The 14,043-nt window shown below is 39.5% G+C and overlaps 2 protein-coding genes across 2 annotated transcripts; both read right to left on the bottom strand.

The window, feature by feature from the left end:
• Positions 1-1,593: 1,593 nt before the first annotated feature.
• Positions 1,594-6,458, bottom strand: LOC138621081 (putative methyltransferase DDB_G0268948). Its single transcript, XM_069698863.1, has 6 exons — positions 6,184-6,458; positions 5,880-6,040; positions 5,219-5,435; positions 4,247-4,350; positions 3,670-3,807; positions 1,594-3,277 (listed from the first exon to the last, which is right to left on the bottom strand). The coding sequence occupies exons 1-6, from the start codon at positions 6,292-6,294 to the stop codon at positions 3,181-3,183; spliced, it is 828 nt and encodes a 275-aa protein (XP_069554964.1). The 5' UTR covers positions 6,295-6,458; the 3' UTR covers positions 1,594-3,180.
• Positions 6,459-7,987: 1,529 nt separating this feature from the next.
• Positions 7,988-12,705, bottom strand: LOC138621006 (putative methyltransferase DDB_G0268948). The gene is made up of 8 exons (XM_069698722.1): positions 12,642-12,705; positions 12,321-12,441; positions 12,057-12,222; positions 11,788-11,948; positions 10,653-10,869; positions 9,399-9,499; positions 8,991-9,128; positions 7,988-8,378 (listed from the first exon to the last, which is right to left on the bottom strand). Exons 3-8 carry the CDS (start codon positions 12,165-12,167, stop codon positions 8,288-8,290), a joined length of 819 nt encoding a protein of 272 aa, XP_069554823.1. The 5' UTR covers positions 12,168-12,222; positions 12,321-12,441; positions 12,642-12,705; the 3' UTR covers positions 7,988-8,287.
• Between the last annotated feature and the right edge of the window lie 1,338 nt (positions 12,706-14,043).

The raw sequence follows: 14,043 nt of genomic DNA, 5'->3' as shown, positions 1-14,043 counted from the left end.
CACAGTTGCTATCATCATATAGCGTCACAAAACAGGAAGTTCTTATTTGTTGCAACCATAAGACGCTCCACGCATGTGTGAAATGACCCACACATATTTCACTATGCACCCAGTTGTATTTTGTGAGGTCATATCCACAAAAATACGGTTTTGCATATTTAAGGCTTCATTATGTTTGCGGTCAACTTTATATTTGTGACTTCTCCTTTTGTTTGGGCCCTGTTTGTCCATTTCCAACACCTTACTATTGGTGCAGAGTCCTGCCAAGGGGACAAAGGTCATAATATCTGCCACATGCTAATGATTTGGGGGCTGAAATTTGAATATGTTGCTCCCTGGAGCACTGATAAAACCAGGAAATATGTTGCTCCCTGGAGCCTCAGGAACCTGCTCTTTAGTACATTTCACCATCCCAGCTCATGGGATTTTTAAGATAAGATATTTGTCGAGTTGGCTTATCTTTTGACAGAGCAGCTCGCTTGGTTTGAAGTCAGTCTGACACACAGAAGGAGAGTTCCTATCTGAGCCAAGTCTCACTGATGTAAAGCAGCAGGCTCCATTTTATTCATGTCATCAATCACATGTGCTCTCAAACAAACATTTTGGACCTAAAAATGATCTCTTCCTTTTTTAGGAAGGTGAAAGATGTTTCTTGTGACTAATATAAATAATCAGGCAAATGAGTCCTATCTTTATCCATCCATCTATTATCCATACACACTTTATCCTGGGCAGGGGCACAAGGGAGTGAAGCCTACCCCTGCTTATATTACTTTGTAGCTATTAACCATTAAAAATCTGAAAATATAACATGTATAAGTATATAATATGTCGAACATGTCAAACTGTGTCTATATAAATAATAAATAGTCTGCATCTACATTGCACCTGTTTACTTTAGCAGTCTGAAAGCGCTTTACAATTTTTCTCCCATTCACCCACTCACACACCAGTCACATTGTCACATGAATCTGTGATAGACAGTCTGTGAGGTTGAAGAGACTACAGACACTGATACACTGCAGCATTATGGTATTTCTAAAAGACATATTTCAAAAACAGATCAATAAAAGTAAATCACTTGAAGCGGAGTGTGTGATGAGTTTTGTCAGCTGCTCAAGAGAGCAGATCTGATTTGACAGGCTGGACTGCTATTGATTCCATCAATAATCTAGCAGACAATAGCGTTAAGTATCTGAAGGGAAGTTTGCACCTCATACAACTGCAACAATAGAGAGATGGGAAGGCTCAAATTTGCCAGAAGCCACCATGGTTTTATTTTTTATTTTTTTTATATAGAAACTCCAAGTGTTTCAGACTTTGTGTCACAATTCAAATTAGTTATAACTATCACATATATTAAATTAAGATTTTAAGCATGTTTAAAAATACTATTAAGCATTTTTACAAAAAAAATTGTATTACAGTCACAGAAAATTGCATTATGATGACTTATAGCTGCATTTTACACACAGAATTTTTTTTATTTCAGCCTGGTTTAAATAACACTTGATTGGCTTTGTCCTGAAATTATCATGACTTTATCTCTTAAATTCAAATGATACAGTGAAGTAAGAAACTCATGATACCCACAACCACCAAATTATTCATTTTGATCAGTGAATTTCAACAAATGATTACATACACACTCAGAATGAGGTGGCCTGATAGCTGTAAAGCACAAAAGTCTCAGAGTTAAAAAACCAAAAATAGCTAAAGGCTAAAAGCTTTTCTGCCCCTTTCTGCAGAATACAGACATTCCCACTCAGAAAACCTGTCAGAAAACAGTAAAGCCATGACCTCCAGTCATGTCAGCAGCTACCAGTAGCAGAAAACTACTGATGGTTTAACACTCATGCATTGATGAAACTTTAGTGTGTTTATTGCAAATGTCTCCAGAAGATTCAGAAGCTAAGAAAGAGGCCAGACGTCATAAATAAGAGCATCGAGGTTATTTAAGCTAAACAAACATGACTAATAAAGACTCAAACAAGAGATTTATGTACACTACATAGGGCTCACGATTACTTATTTCTGTTGATGGGAGCTCTTTAAAAATAAGACTAGCGATGATGATTATTCTGGAGTCCGTGGGTTTACAGCGACAAACCCCAAAGAGCAAGCACATACTGTAATCTACTGTCATCTGCATTTGTCTGTATAGTATAGTCACTGAGAAGTCGAACAGTTGTCTACTGATAAGTGGACAAAACTCTGTTGTAAAATACAAAATCTCTGAATAATGTCTGTGAGAAATGCATTTTTGAAAATATAGTCAAATGGAAGAAAATTGGGAGCAAATTACATTATCTCACTAACATATTTTCTCAGCAAGCAAAAATTCTGAAAGGCTGCGATATTGTATTCTGTCAACAGATTCTGACGGCAGAGAACAACTTCAATACATTACAACAACAATCATTTGGGCTCAATTTACACACAGTATTAAAAGCTATTTAAATTTCTTTCCCTCGACTGTATCACAGAACAGATGTGTAATATGAACATGTTACCAATATACAGGGAGACTATCCGGTCATTAAAAGTCCACGTTCTGATATTTTCCTGCCAACAAAGGATGGGACTTTAATGGTGGTCCTCTGTCAGGTCACAGAGGATGTTGTGCCAATAATGTCCAGGACCTTTGATCAAATGTCTCCCTCTAGTGGTATTTAGTAAAACAATCTCTGGTTGATCACTGTTCACTTTTATTTGAAGACCCCTACACAGAAGATCAGTTACAACATCAATGTGTACTGTAGTCACCTGTATTACAGCAAGTCCCTAATTACATGCAAGCCTATACATACACAGTGTCAGCACCATATAAGGGAAGAGGAATGCTGTATGCCGATGTTAAAAAGTAAGTTGAAGGATGTACACAGGTTTGGTAAAGTCACAGCAGAGGCCTGGTACCGCCCTCATGTATTAGAGTGGTACAAATCTTCTCATCTTACTAAAAGTAAATAACCTCAATTGTTTTTGAGTAAGTCACATTTGAAGGTGAAACTTTCAGCTTACATGTGAGTTAGAAATAAGCACACTAACTTGTCCTAAACTTTAGATGTCAAGGAGAAAAACCTTCATACTGAAAAGAGCATAAAATCCTGGATGGTAGAGTTTCTGTGTCCTTAAAAAAGGTTCATGACATTGTTTAGAAAATCCAGGAGACAGCAGGAGTCAGGCTTCCTGTGGTTTAGAGGCCAGAAGGTAGAAATACTTGACAGCCACCTCCACCTCTGTGTCTGCGGAGATCACCCTCATTACAGACATCAGCCTAGGAGGAGACACACAGCACAGGAGATGGAGAGCATAATAATTCAGCCAGTGGGAAGAACATCTTAAAAATATTCCCCCACCAACGGGCTGGTTACATTTTTCATTTATCACCCACAAAACCTGTTTCCATCTTTATCATGTTAATTTTCATATTGGACATGATATATGTAATACACATGATGTTGAGAAATACCTGTAACTACAAATCACTATGCATGTACAGGCCGTGTTGTGGAGTAACTAGTAACATGTATTGGAGTTATGTAATTAAATTACAAAATAAGTGTAATTGCAATCAAGGTAACTAGTAACCTGTGACATATTACATTCTAAAATGAACCTTCCCAACATTATAAACAGGTACTGTGTGTTGAAATAGACCCAGATTACCTTTGACAGATGTCCTCTGAGAGTCGGGCGGCCTTCTGCGGCTCATCTCTCAGCAGAGCCTGATAACTGGAGAACGATTCCACCAGCCCCATGTAGCTGGACAGAGGCATGGGCCTTCTGTCCCACATACACTCCTGCCTGTAGTATAAGAACACTGGATGTATTATTTACATGCAGGGGGGCACATATACACATCAAACATGACAAAGGGATGTTTTTTTTTTTTTTTTTTTAATTGTAAATTTAACATGGAATTTGCCAAAGAAACAAATGATTATTTCTTGTTTAATCTTTAGTTTGCAGAGCATCATGCAGCATCACTGATTTGACTGGTGACTGTTGTGTACTGACAAACTGGCAAAGAGAGGGAGCAGGAAAATGACTCCTGGTAATTAACTGAAAATGATCATTTTCTAGAGTGAGAAATGTAAATGGTAAAAATTGGAGTGAAAAAGACTCCTGTTAGAAAATAGCTGACAGGAGCAGGCAGTACAAATTTTATGTGTGACCTACAGTATGAATATGATCATGTGTCGAAATGCGATTAGTGACCAAATAAGAAGATGCTGTCACTCACCATTCCTTGTCAGGGTATGAAATAGATTCATAAGCCTCCCGGTACAACTCAATAGTGCTGGGACCAAGGTGGGGGCTGCGATAAGGTTTCAAGGCTGCATAAAACTGATCAGATTTAATAGAGAAGGCGTTATTACATTGTCAATTTCTACCACATTATAGACAACACGAATCTGATATGTTTTACTCTGTGATATTTATATATATATAAAAAAAGAAGCTTTAACACACAGCTGTGTGTTGCAATCCATCCATAGTTAGTGTATGTTTTTGTAGGTATTAAAGACTCCAACTGTGTCTGACTTTGACTGACACGCTGCATTTTCACTCACAGAATATGCTGCTGAACGATATGTAACTTAAGTAAATCCAACTGAAACAACTGACATTCTATGTTTTTACCAAGAACCTCCACTAGATGGAAATGTAGTCTGAAAGATGTGGTCAGAAAGTTCAATGCAGCTGATGTGATGATGAAATTTAGCACCTGTTATTACGTTTCCATACTTGACAGTGAACACACACTTATGCATTCAATATTGCAAGTGTTTGTACATAAGTATGTTAATTGAGACACAGCCATAGATTTAGTTCAGTTTAAATGATGATGTGTGTTTTCATGTAACTATACCCATTCAAACGGTGCAGTCTGATACTGTATCTATTTTTGCAGATGTGATCATCTATGTATCAGTGTACATTCATAATCATTTGTATTAGTTTACATTCATAATAACTTGTATTAGTTTACATTCATAATGACTTGTATTAGTTTACATTCATAATAACTTGTATTAGTTTACATTCATAATGACTTGTATTAGTTTACATTCATAATGACTTGTATTAGTTTACATTCATAATGACTTGTATTAGTTTACATTCATAATAACTTGTATTAGTTTACATTCATAATGACTTGTATTAGTTTACATTCATAATAACTTGACTCAGGTGAGTGTTCTGCGAGTACCTCTTTGCAGACTTGGTTTAGTGAGTGTGAGCAGCAGTCAGGGTAGCTGAGCTCCATGTCAATGGTGTAGTTAACCAGAGCCAAGCAGCCGCGAGGCTTCAGTACCCTGTGGGCCTCTCGGAGAAAGCGAGGCCTGTCAAACCAGTGGAAGGCCGACATGGCCGTCACCAGGTCCACTGAGCTGTCAGCGAATGGCAGCTCCTCGGCCACACAATGTCTGAAGGAGGAACAGGAGCGAATGCAAATCAAACTTTTTTCAAAACTTGAAACAATATAAAGTATGTTTCTGCAGAAAGTCTGACAGCACAAAGCTAAAGCCGGAACAATGCGACCCACTTCTGAAACCAAAGTATGAAACTACTGTTCCTGCTTGAACCAAGATTCAGTAAAATAGCTTACCAGAGCTGAACAAATGATGTGATTACATTTTTTTTTTCCATCTCATCATTCATTGTAAGTGTGCGTGATCTCACACTTTTCAGAAAAAGTTGGACTTTCAATTTTGACAACAGAAAAATAATCCAATTAAAAACACAATACATGCAATATGGCTTTCATGGACTGTATCTGAAGTAAAATCATTGTTTATTGAAATTAAGTTAAAAAAAAAAAAAACAACAACAACAATAGTAATTCTGTCTCTTGTTTGGTCCATGCTTACCTATATGTGATGTTTGACTCTTTAGCATACTGTGAAGCCACTTCCAGCTGGGCAGGACTCACGTCTGTCCCCACCACAGAAACAAAGTGTTTGGCCAGGAGCAGCGTTCCCTGTCCCGAGCCACATCCCACATCCACAGCTAGCTCAAAGGGCCGACCTTTCTGACAACATATTCAGCAAGTTATGTGGCATTAATATTATGACATTATTCCTAGTCAATGACACCCAGGAGAGAATTCCAACATTTTTATCCTGCAATAGCTTCTTATCAAATAAGATAGACCCTTTTACCACCTGTACTTACCTGCTTTGCGAGGAAGTCAAACGCCTGTTGTATTAGCTGATCTGATGGAGAGATCCTGTACCTCTGGTAGGAAGCAGCATGCTCCTTGCCTTCAAACAGACGGTAAGCCATATAGATAGTTGATGCCTTTTAGAGCAGCTGATCTACGATAATTTTTTTTAAAAGGGATTAAAGCACACAATCTTATATTTTCTACCAGATAAGAGGAGCAAACCTCTGCATTGACTGGACTGAATTCCTTTCTGCCGACAGTCAGATACACACACAGACACAAACACACAAAGAGGGAAACAGTGGGGCGCTTGAGAACTGGGAGGTCCCATTACTTCCACTGGTATGTGGCATGTTTCATAATTAAGGCTTTTAAAGGGACAGCAGCAAAACACTTAAAAAAAAACCAAAAAAACATTTAATTGTGTATCAGAATTCTATATTTTTAAATCAATCCATGACAATTACATCAAATGGAAATCCAGGTCAAACTCAGAAGGTCGGTGTGAGTAAAGGTCAGTTTATGGGTCAAGGGTTGGTATGTGTTTCTGTCAGAACAAATAAAACCACCACAGATAATCCGGGTGAGGTAAAAATGTGGGGGTGGGGATCTAATGAAGTCTCATGATTCATTTTGATTCGGAATTGATTCTCCATTGTATACATGCTGCTTTTGTAGTTAGGGTCTTTATCCCTTCGCTGATAAAGTGCTGTGTTGGTCAACCTGTCCGTGTTGTTAATGCTGGAGTTCAGTGCTTCAGTACTCCACCTTCATCAAATTACTGTAACAAAATCAGTTAAATGTTGTTTTTCTTTTTAAATTAATTGAATTTCTACCATAATGGCCAGACTAATGAAACGCAAGAGCATCTTATAGGGGACTGTATCCCATGTCCCTCAAGGCAAACCCTTAACAGAGGAGATTTAATCGTGTATTTAATTGAAAATCCAAATCCAGTTCTGCTCCTCAGTATGTACCCACTGAGCACTTGATGTTCATGTACATTGTTTAACCAGGCTGATCAGTCCCAGCCATCATTTAGCACATAGTTCCATCACGTTTAGCTCATTCATTTTGGCCCAAATTTTCCCAGGCTGAATGTCCAGTGATGTCCACATTTAGCCCATATATCCTTAATATGTGCTGCCACCACTTTTATGGAACTGTTTCACGTACTTTAGGAAAATATAACTATGTGGAAACCCAGGTGGTTTGGGTAAGGAAAAAACAAACCTTGGATAGGCTCAGGGGAAAAAAACTGTCCTTGTGTCACCCCAAGGACTCGAATCCCGTTCTACCTCCGTTTTCGTCCCCTGACCAAAATCAGCACCTGAATTACACATGGTTTACGAGCAGTGGTCTGGGTAGGTCTGCGATTTGTCCATGGACATTACTAGAGAGCCACATCACATTTTTTGTCAAACTCTGTAAATCGGAGATCCTTGAAATGCTTTAGGAAGCCTACAGCGATGAAACAATGAGCCTGAAAAGGTGTTTTGAGTGACATTTGCATTTCCAAGGGGCGCATCAGGTCAGGCGCACAACTAGTGGGGTCGTGCGCTGTGACTGTGTCCCCCCAGGGTCAGACTGTCAACACTGACTACTACTGTGATGATCTGAGGCGTAAACCACCTGAACTGTGATGCAATGTCACTACCCTCTATCTGAGAAATGGCAAAGAACAAAGAAGTTATATTAAATAAATAGGCCACTTATGATACCATGTTCTCAAGAGTGGAAAAAAAAATCTTTTAATTTAAACCAAAGTATCGAAGCACCCCATCTGTGGAATAACAGTGATTGGCTTGTTAAATTACAAAAATGTTTTTTTCCAGTTATATAATCTCACTGTGACTATAATCCTTGAAGGGATCAGCTGTGTTACTGGAAACTGTTTTTAAAAGGTTCTTACACTATAAAAAGAAACATACTTTCTGATCAAGAAAACTTATAAAATACAGCATAGGAGTCATAATAAAGGGAAACATCTATTTGGATATGTCTTCATTCAACAAGAACACACCTCAATGCATCAAGAATTTGTTGTTTTGAACTTTATATATGTGCCTGCCTGTCTCTGAAAACACACATCCAATGCTGTAGTATTGTTGACTATTGTGGTTTGGAAGCCAGGACACAGAAATATTCCAGCTCCCACTCTATTTCAGTGTCAGGAGACGTGGCTCCCATCTCCTCGAGGAACCTGCAAGGAGTACAGTGATTGGTTAGTCAACTCTTGTACAACACCACAAAAAAATATTCGGTTTGTATGGTTATATATGCTATGTCGCTATCCAACCCGGTATCACGGCAAAGTAGGAGATAGCCACGCTTTGCGCTGTCTGGGTGAGAAAGTTACACATTTTCGTGTAGCAGACGAAAATGAAACTGACTGCATGCTTAAAGCCACGTGATTTAAAGGAAAATAAAACTTTTAGCAAAAACACAGGGTTGGGGTTACGAAATAAGCATATGTTGGGGTTAGGAGAAAGAACATGGCTGGGGTTTGGAAAGAAAAAACAATTTAAGAAAAACATTGACACGTCCTGGATTCAAACTTCATTGTACTGCCTCTTAATATTGCCAAAAATGTCCTTTGTACTTGTTCTCAAAACCTCTGTTATGGGACCGTGGTGCCATGATCCCACATCACATGACATTTAAGTGCGTGTAAGTTTCATGCTTTCAAAATGTGTAACTTTCCCAAAATGTGTCTATCTCACGTTTTGCTGTCCTGGATTGGAGTTTCTATTTCACGCTTTGCCGTGATACTGGGTTGTGCTATCTAAATGTGTGTGTGGTGTGTACAGCTGACCTCCTTTGAATGTGGACCAGCAAGTCTTCACCCCGTTGGGGGTCTTTCTTCTTGAAAGCTTGAAACATGGACCAGGACTCAATGAAACCCACCAGGTTCCTCACTGAGATCAAAGACTTTTCCTGAAAAGACTCAATCCTGTTGAATCAGTATAAAATAAATATCAGATAAAAATCCCATAAAAAAAACAACAATGGAAAATAGCAACTGCATTTCTGTAAAGAATATATAACCATCTAACAACTAAAATAGTAACTTGGGCAGCTATCTATAAGGAGATAATGGTGTGCACATGTGCTGGTATTGACTTTTGGATTATCAGATACTTCTGAAGCAGCACAAAATGAAGATAAAAGGGAAGCAGCACACTGCTGATGTACAACTTAATACTGTAGTTGTTGTAATTACCTCTCTTTGTCTGGAAAGGGGATGGCAGAGTACAACTCTTCCAGCTTACCCTCAGTTACAAGTACTGGGTTGCTAGTGTATGGCAACAGCACCTGCTTCCCCTGAAAGGAAGTTAATACAGATGTTTAACTATTTGTCCTCTTAGGTATGTACAGTGATACCTGACTGCTCTGCCTCGGCGTCCTCTTTGTGACCATGTTCTTCTGCAACGCCAATCACCTGTCTTCAGTGCTCTCAGCCACTCACCTCTAAACTACGCTGGGCTTCAGTCATCTCATTTTGGCTAATTCCCTCCTGAGCTCTGCCAGTCTCCCGATCATCCGACTCTGCCACTCACCTCGTTTCCTCTGCTGGTCTCTTGCCACCCCAGCTTGGCCGCTCAGCTCTCCAGCTCCGCCCGTCTCCAATCGTCTTGGCTCCACTACTCTCCTCACCTGTTCCGCCAGACTCCCAGCTCCTGACTACCACCTTAACCTCTCCAGCCCTCTGGTTAAGCCAATCACCCCATCCACACCTTTACAATAAATCAGTAACCTTTCACCTTTTGTCTCCTGTCTCGCATTTTTGGGTCCAGTTCTGTCTCAAATCACAAAAGGCAACTTGAGTATGATGACAAAACTGTGGGAGGTGACGCACAGTCACTGCTTCTGATCGTTCGTTATAAAATACATTTACAGACTGTATCTCTCTGAAGTGACAAATTATAGCCATTTGATTCATGCACAATGAGACAGGAGACAGGAGTTTTGGTTAACTGAGTTTAAGTGGTGCTTTTTTTTACCACTGGACAGAGCAAGGCCACCTGTTTTCCCTTGCCTTTAGTCTTCATGCTAAGTTAGCAAACCAAATCTTTTCTCTGAACACATTCAGAAACAAGTATTGACAAGTATGGAAACAGGTATTCCAGGATGGACCGATTTTCATGAAAGTTGGTGAAAAGGTGCAGCATGGACCCAGGAAGAACCTACAAAATGTCGGAACAGGTTCAAATTACAGTGCGGATCCACCATTCTTCACTTTCTTTGACACCGCAAGGTACATTTGGCCAAATAAATACTACACATTCTAAAATCCAGTTTAATTATGACGCTGCATTGGCTTCACTTTTTAGACCAAGAGATTAAGTCCATTTTGATCTGCAGTCTATAGTTTAGACACTGGTGATACTGCCCCTCTGTGTCAATGTTTATTTGCACTAATTATACACTTTAACACCATTCTAATGAAATCAGAGGCCTTTAATACTACACTTACCTCTTCATAGATGTGTTTGAGTCTGTCTCCACAATCCTGGTAGTGGAGTCTGGTGTTAGAATCACTGTATCCCAGCAGCGCCATGCATCCCCCGGGTTTCAAGATCCGACTTGCCTCAGCAAGGAACCTCGACGGATCAAACCAGTGTGCGGCGGAAGCTGCTGTCAACAAGTCGACAGAACCATCTGGAAACGGGAGCTGCTCTGCCGTCCCCGTTCTGCAAGTGCAACAGACAGATCACCCATGTAACTCCAAATACTTCTGTCTGGATAGCTGAAAACATAGCTTACTCTTACTACCACGAGGACATAAGGACATACGGCAGTTTATTGTCATTGTAAAAAAATACAACAAATTTGAGTTGGCTACTCATCAGTTCAGCAGCTGCCAGCTACCGTTACCACTGAGTAACATTCAGGGCTTTATCCATTATTTTGTCCCGTCATTCCTCTTTTAAGGTTGAACTTCATGAGGAGCTGCTTGTATCCCCTGATGCCAACAGCGGTAGGTTGTATTTTTTTGGTCCATCATGTCATACTGTCATTCATATACTGAGAAGTGGAAAAATCATACAGCCAGTGTATATGATTTCTATACGATTTCTGTACGATTTCTATACTGAGACCATAGTAATTGCTGCCAAATTGCTTTTACTGGCTGATTCATAATACCAATGCAAATTCTTCTTAAGCTTTGCAGTAGTATAAAACCTTAAGACATATTAAGGGTAAAGTCACAGTGTTCCAAAGTTATCATGTTTAGAAGCATGAGGCTGATGTGAGGTCACAATGACCTTAAAATTTGACCTTTGACCAGTAAAATCGTTCCAGTTTATCCCTGAGTCCAATTTAACGTTTGTACCACATCTGAAGAAAGTTCTTCAAGGTGTTCCACAGATATCACGTTCTCGAGAATGCGAAGACATGGAGTCACTGTGACCTTGACGTCTGACCTTTGATCCCAAAATTGAATAACGTCATCCTTGGGACCAAGTGAATGTTTTTGCAGAATTTGAAGAAATTCCCTTGAGATGTCGTGCTCATGAGCCTATCATTAACACTGTATATCGCCTTACATGTATCGCTACAGGTAGCAGACTGTTAGCCGCTGTTAGCTGTTCCTCACAACCCCCTACCTGTATGTGATGTTCGGGTACCCTGGCACAGCCCTGGCTTCCCCCAGTTGACACTCACTGATGTCGATGCCCACCACCTCTTTAAAGTGCGGCGCCAGGAGCCGAGAATTCTGACCAGTTCCACATCCCAGATCCACTGCCAGAACATGTGGCTGTCCCTTCTGCAGATGTTAACATATGTGAAGTTCTTGTTAACAAAGCATATAAAATGCCCCATTTAAAGGTTTTTAATGTTATGATAACACTGTATATATTTGGGCACGACATACCTTTTTGTCTAAGTACTGAATAATAATGTTCTTGAGGTCATTCGGCGGCGTGAATCGATACTTTTGGTAGATGGAAGCATGATCCTTCCCTTCAAACAGCCGGTATGCCATGGAGCTGTTTTTCCCGTCTCTGCTGTGTTGCCAGATGTGGCTTCTCTGACCCCTGCTGCAAAACAGACTCCTTTGTTGAGCAACGTTCGTCCTTATTCTCCTTCAGTTTCTTGTTTACCTTTGTTTTATTCCTCTGGTTTTAATGTCATTTACCTTCTGTATAATTCTCTGTTGTCTTGGATCTTCTTATCTTCTTATCTTCTTTCTGGTTTCTTTGTTGGTCCAGAAATTTGTATACTCTGCTCTCTGGCTGGCATTTAACTTCACCGACTTCCTGTGGTACAGTTTTTTTTTTCCACATATTTTTAATATTTAACAGAGAGGAAAGGAAGTAATCATTGAACCAAACAACCAGTTACAGAGTGAATCAAGCTGCAGTGTCAAACCTGCGCATACGGAGACATTTACAACATTGAAGGAAGAGCTACACAAACAAAAGTAAACATTGATTGTATATAGAAAAATGTTTCTTACCAGTTGAAAGCTGCCTCTGAAGCCAAGAGTCCTGTTAAGTCAGCTGCAGATTTGTTCACAGTGCATAACAACGGCCGGGCCTCTTGTTTAACCCTTTCATAGAGAATATCTTCAGCTTGCAGTTTAGCTGCTGCATATTAACATATAAATACATTATATTGTGACATTTAGATGAAAAATGGCCTTCTTTGTTACAAGTCTGCACGCACAAAAATATATTTGCATTTGATCATAGTTTTTTTTTTTCATTTTCAGCAAAATCCCAATTAACACGTTTTAATTCGTGGCAAAACAGCCTTTTGCTTTTATGGAACCCTCGTATCATATTTTGTGACACTGATTAGATTTCTAACGAACTAATTCATGATTTTAGTGTCTTCATTTAGTCAGTGCTTTGAAAAAGTCAACGACAGAGAATATTGTTAAATTATTCTCTATTTCAACTCTGCATCGATTTCTCATAAAATGATCTACAGTCAGACTTTATTGTCCAGCCCCAAGTGTGCTTATATAATTTTTTTTTTTTTTTTTTATTATAACCACTAAATAGTGTGACACTGATCCTTCTTTTGTCTGAGAACAGAGGTCATTTCTTCTGTGGGGCGACAGTTTGTTTCAAAACACCTGATACTACATACCCAGCTAAGTGGGTGTCTCTGCATTTGGCTCTGTTCATAAACCAAATGCTCATATATGGCGCCACATTTGATGCAGTTTTCAGTCAGGCAGGTAATCCAACACAAGTCATGGTTGAGTTCAGAGACAAGCTTTGTGTCACTTTCATTCAAGCCTCTAGACCAGAGGTCTTCCAGAGGTACTGCAGGGGGTCCTTGAAATTTTTGGTTGATTAGACCATTTTTCTTTTTTCACATTTGTTTAAAAAAAAAAAAAATTCTCCATAAATTTAAATATCATTAAATACACATTAACATGAATCCAACATATTGTAGCGAATGGATAAATGGAGGCAGAAGATGTTATCTTTCAGTCAGAAATGCACACATTCAGTGTCAAACATGAGCTCTCAAGCTGGACACCAGTTCACTCACAGCGCCAGACCAGCCTGGACCTGTCCCTCCAAACCTCCTGCACTCCTCCAGTTTAATATAAAAAAATGTTTTATAAAATATATATAGTAGGGGGTCCTTGCTCCATCTCTCTATCAGTTTGGGGGTCCTTGGCCTGAAATACATTGAAGACCCCTGCTCTAGACACATGTGAGGTCATTAGGTCCCTCATCTATTGTTTGTTTCACTTGTTCATTCTCTTGACCATTTGCCAAACTGAAAAACATTTTTGTTTTGGTTAGGTTACCAAGGACAGCCCTCCAGGGTGGCAAAGTGTGCTTAGAATGTGTGTGCTTGCTCTTGGGGGATGGAAAAGATAATGACCTGTTGACCAT

Source organism: Brachyistius frenatus, unplaced genomic scaffold (assembly GCF_029030835.1).
Source record: "Brachyistius frenatus isolate BFR_SWC_R1_liver_20210118 unplaced genomic scaffold, ASM2903083v1 Contig_28, whole genome shotgun sequence".
NCBI lineage: Eukaryota > Metazoa > Chordata > Actinopteri > Embiotocidae > Brachyistius > Brachyistius frenatus.
The sequence above is the reverse complement of the archived record's forward strand: the minus strand, read 5'-3'. Positions and strand labels throughout refer to the sequence as shown.

Excerpts from the sequence above, each read along its gene's own strand:
- LOC138621081 (XM_069698863.1), bottom strand. The coding sequence starts at position 6,294 with ATGGCTTACCGTCTGTTTGAAGGCAAGGAGCATGCTGCTTCCTACCAG. Across the intron at positions 5,436-5,879 it reads GAGTCAAACATCACATATAG|ACATTGTGTGGCCGAGGAGC; the intron begins GTAAGCATGGAC and ends TTCCTCCTTCAG. Across the intron at positions 3,278-3,669 it reads TCAGAGGACATCTGTCAAAG|GCTGATGTCTGTAATGAGGG; the intron begins GTAATCTGGGTC and ends GTCTCCTCCTAG.
- LOC138621006 (XM_069698722.1), bottom strand. The coding sequence starts at position 12,167 with ATGGCATACCGGCTGTTTGAAGGGAAGGATCATGCTTCCATCTACCAA. Across the intron at positions 10,870-11,787 it reads TACCCGAACATCACATACAG|AACGGGGACGGCAGAGCAGC; the intron begins GTAGGGGGTTGT and ends TTGCACTTGCAG. Across the intron at positions 9,129-9,398 it reads CCCTTTCCAGACAAAGAGAG|GATTGAGTCTTTTCAGGAAA; the intron begins GTAATTACAACA and ends CTGATTCAACAG.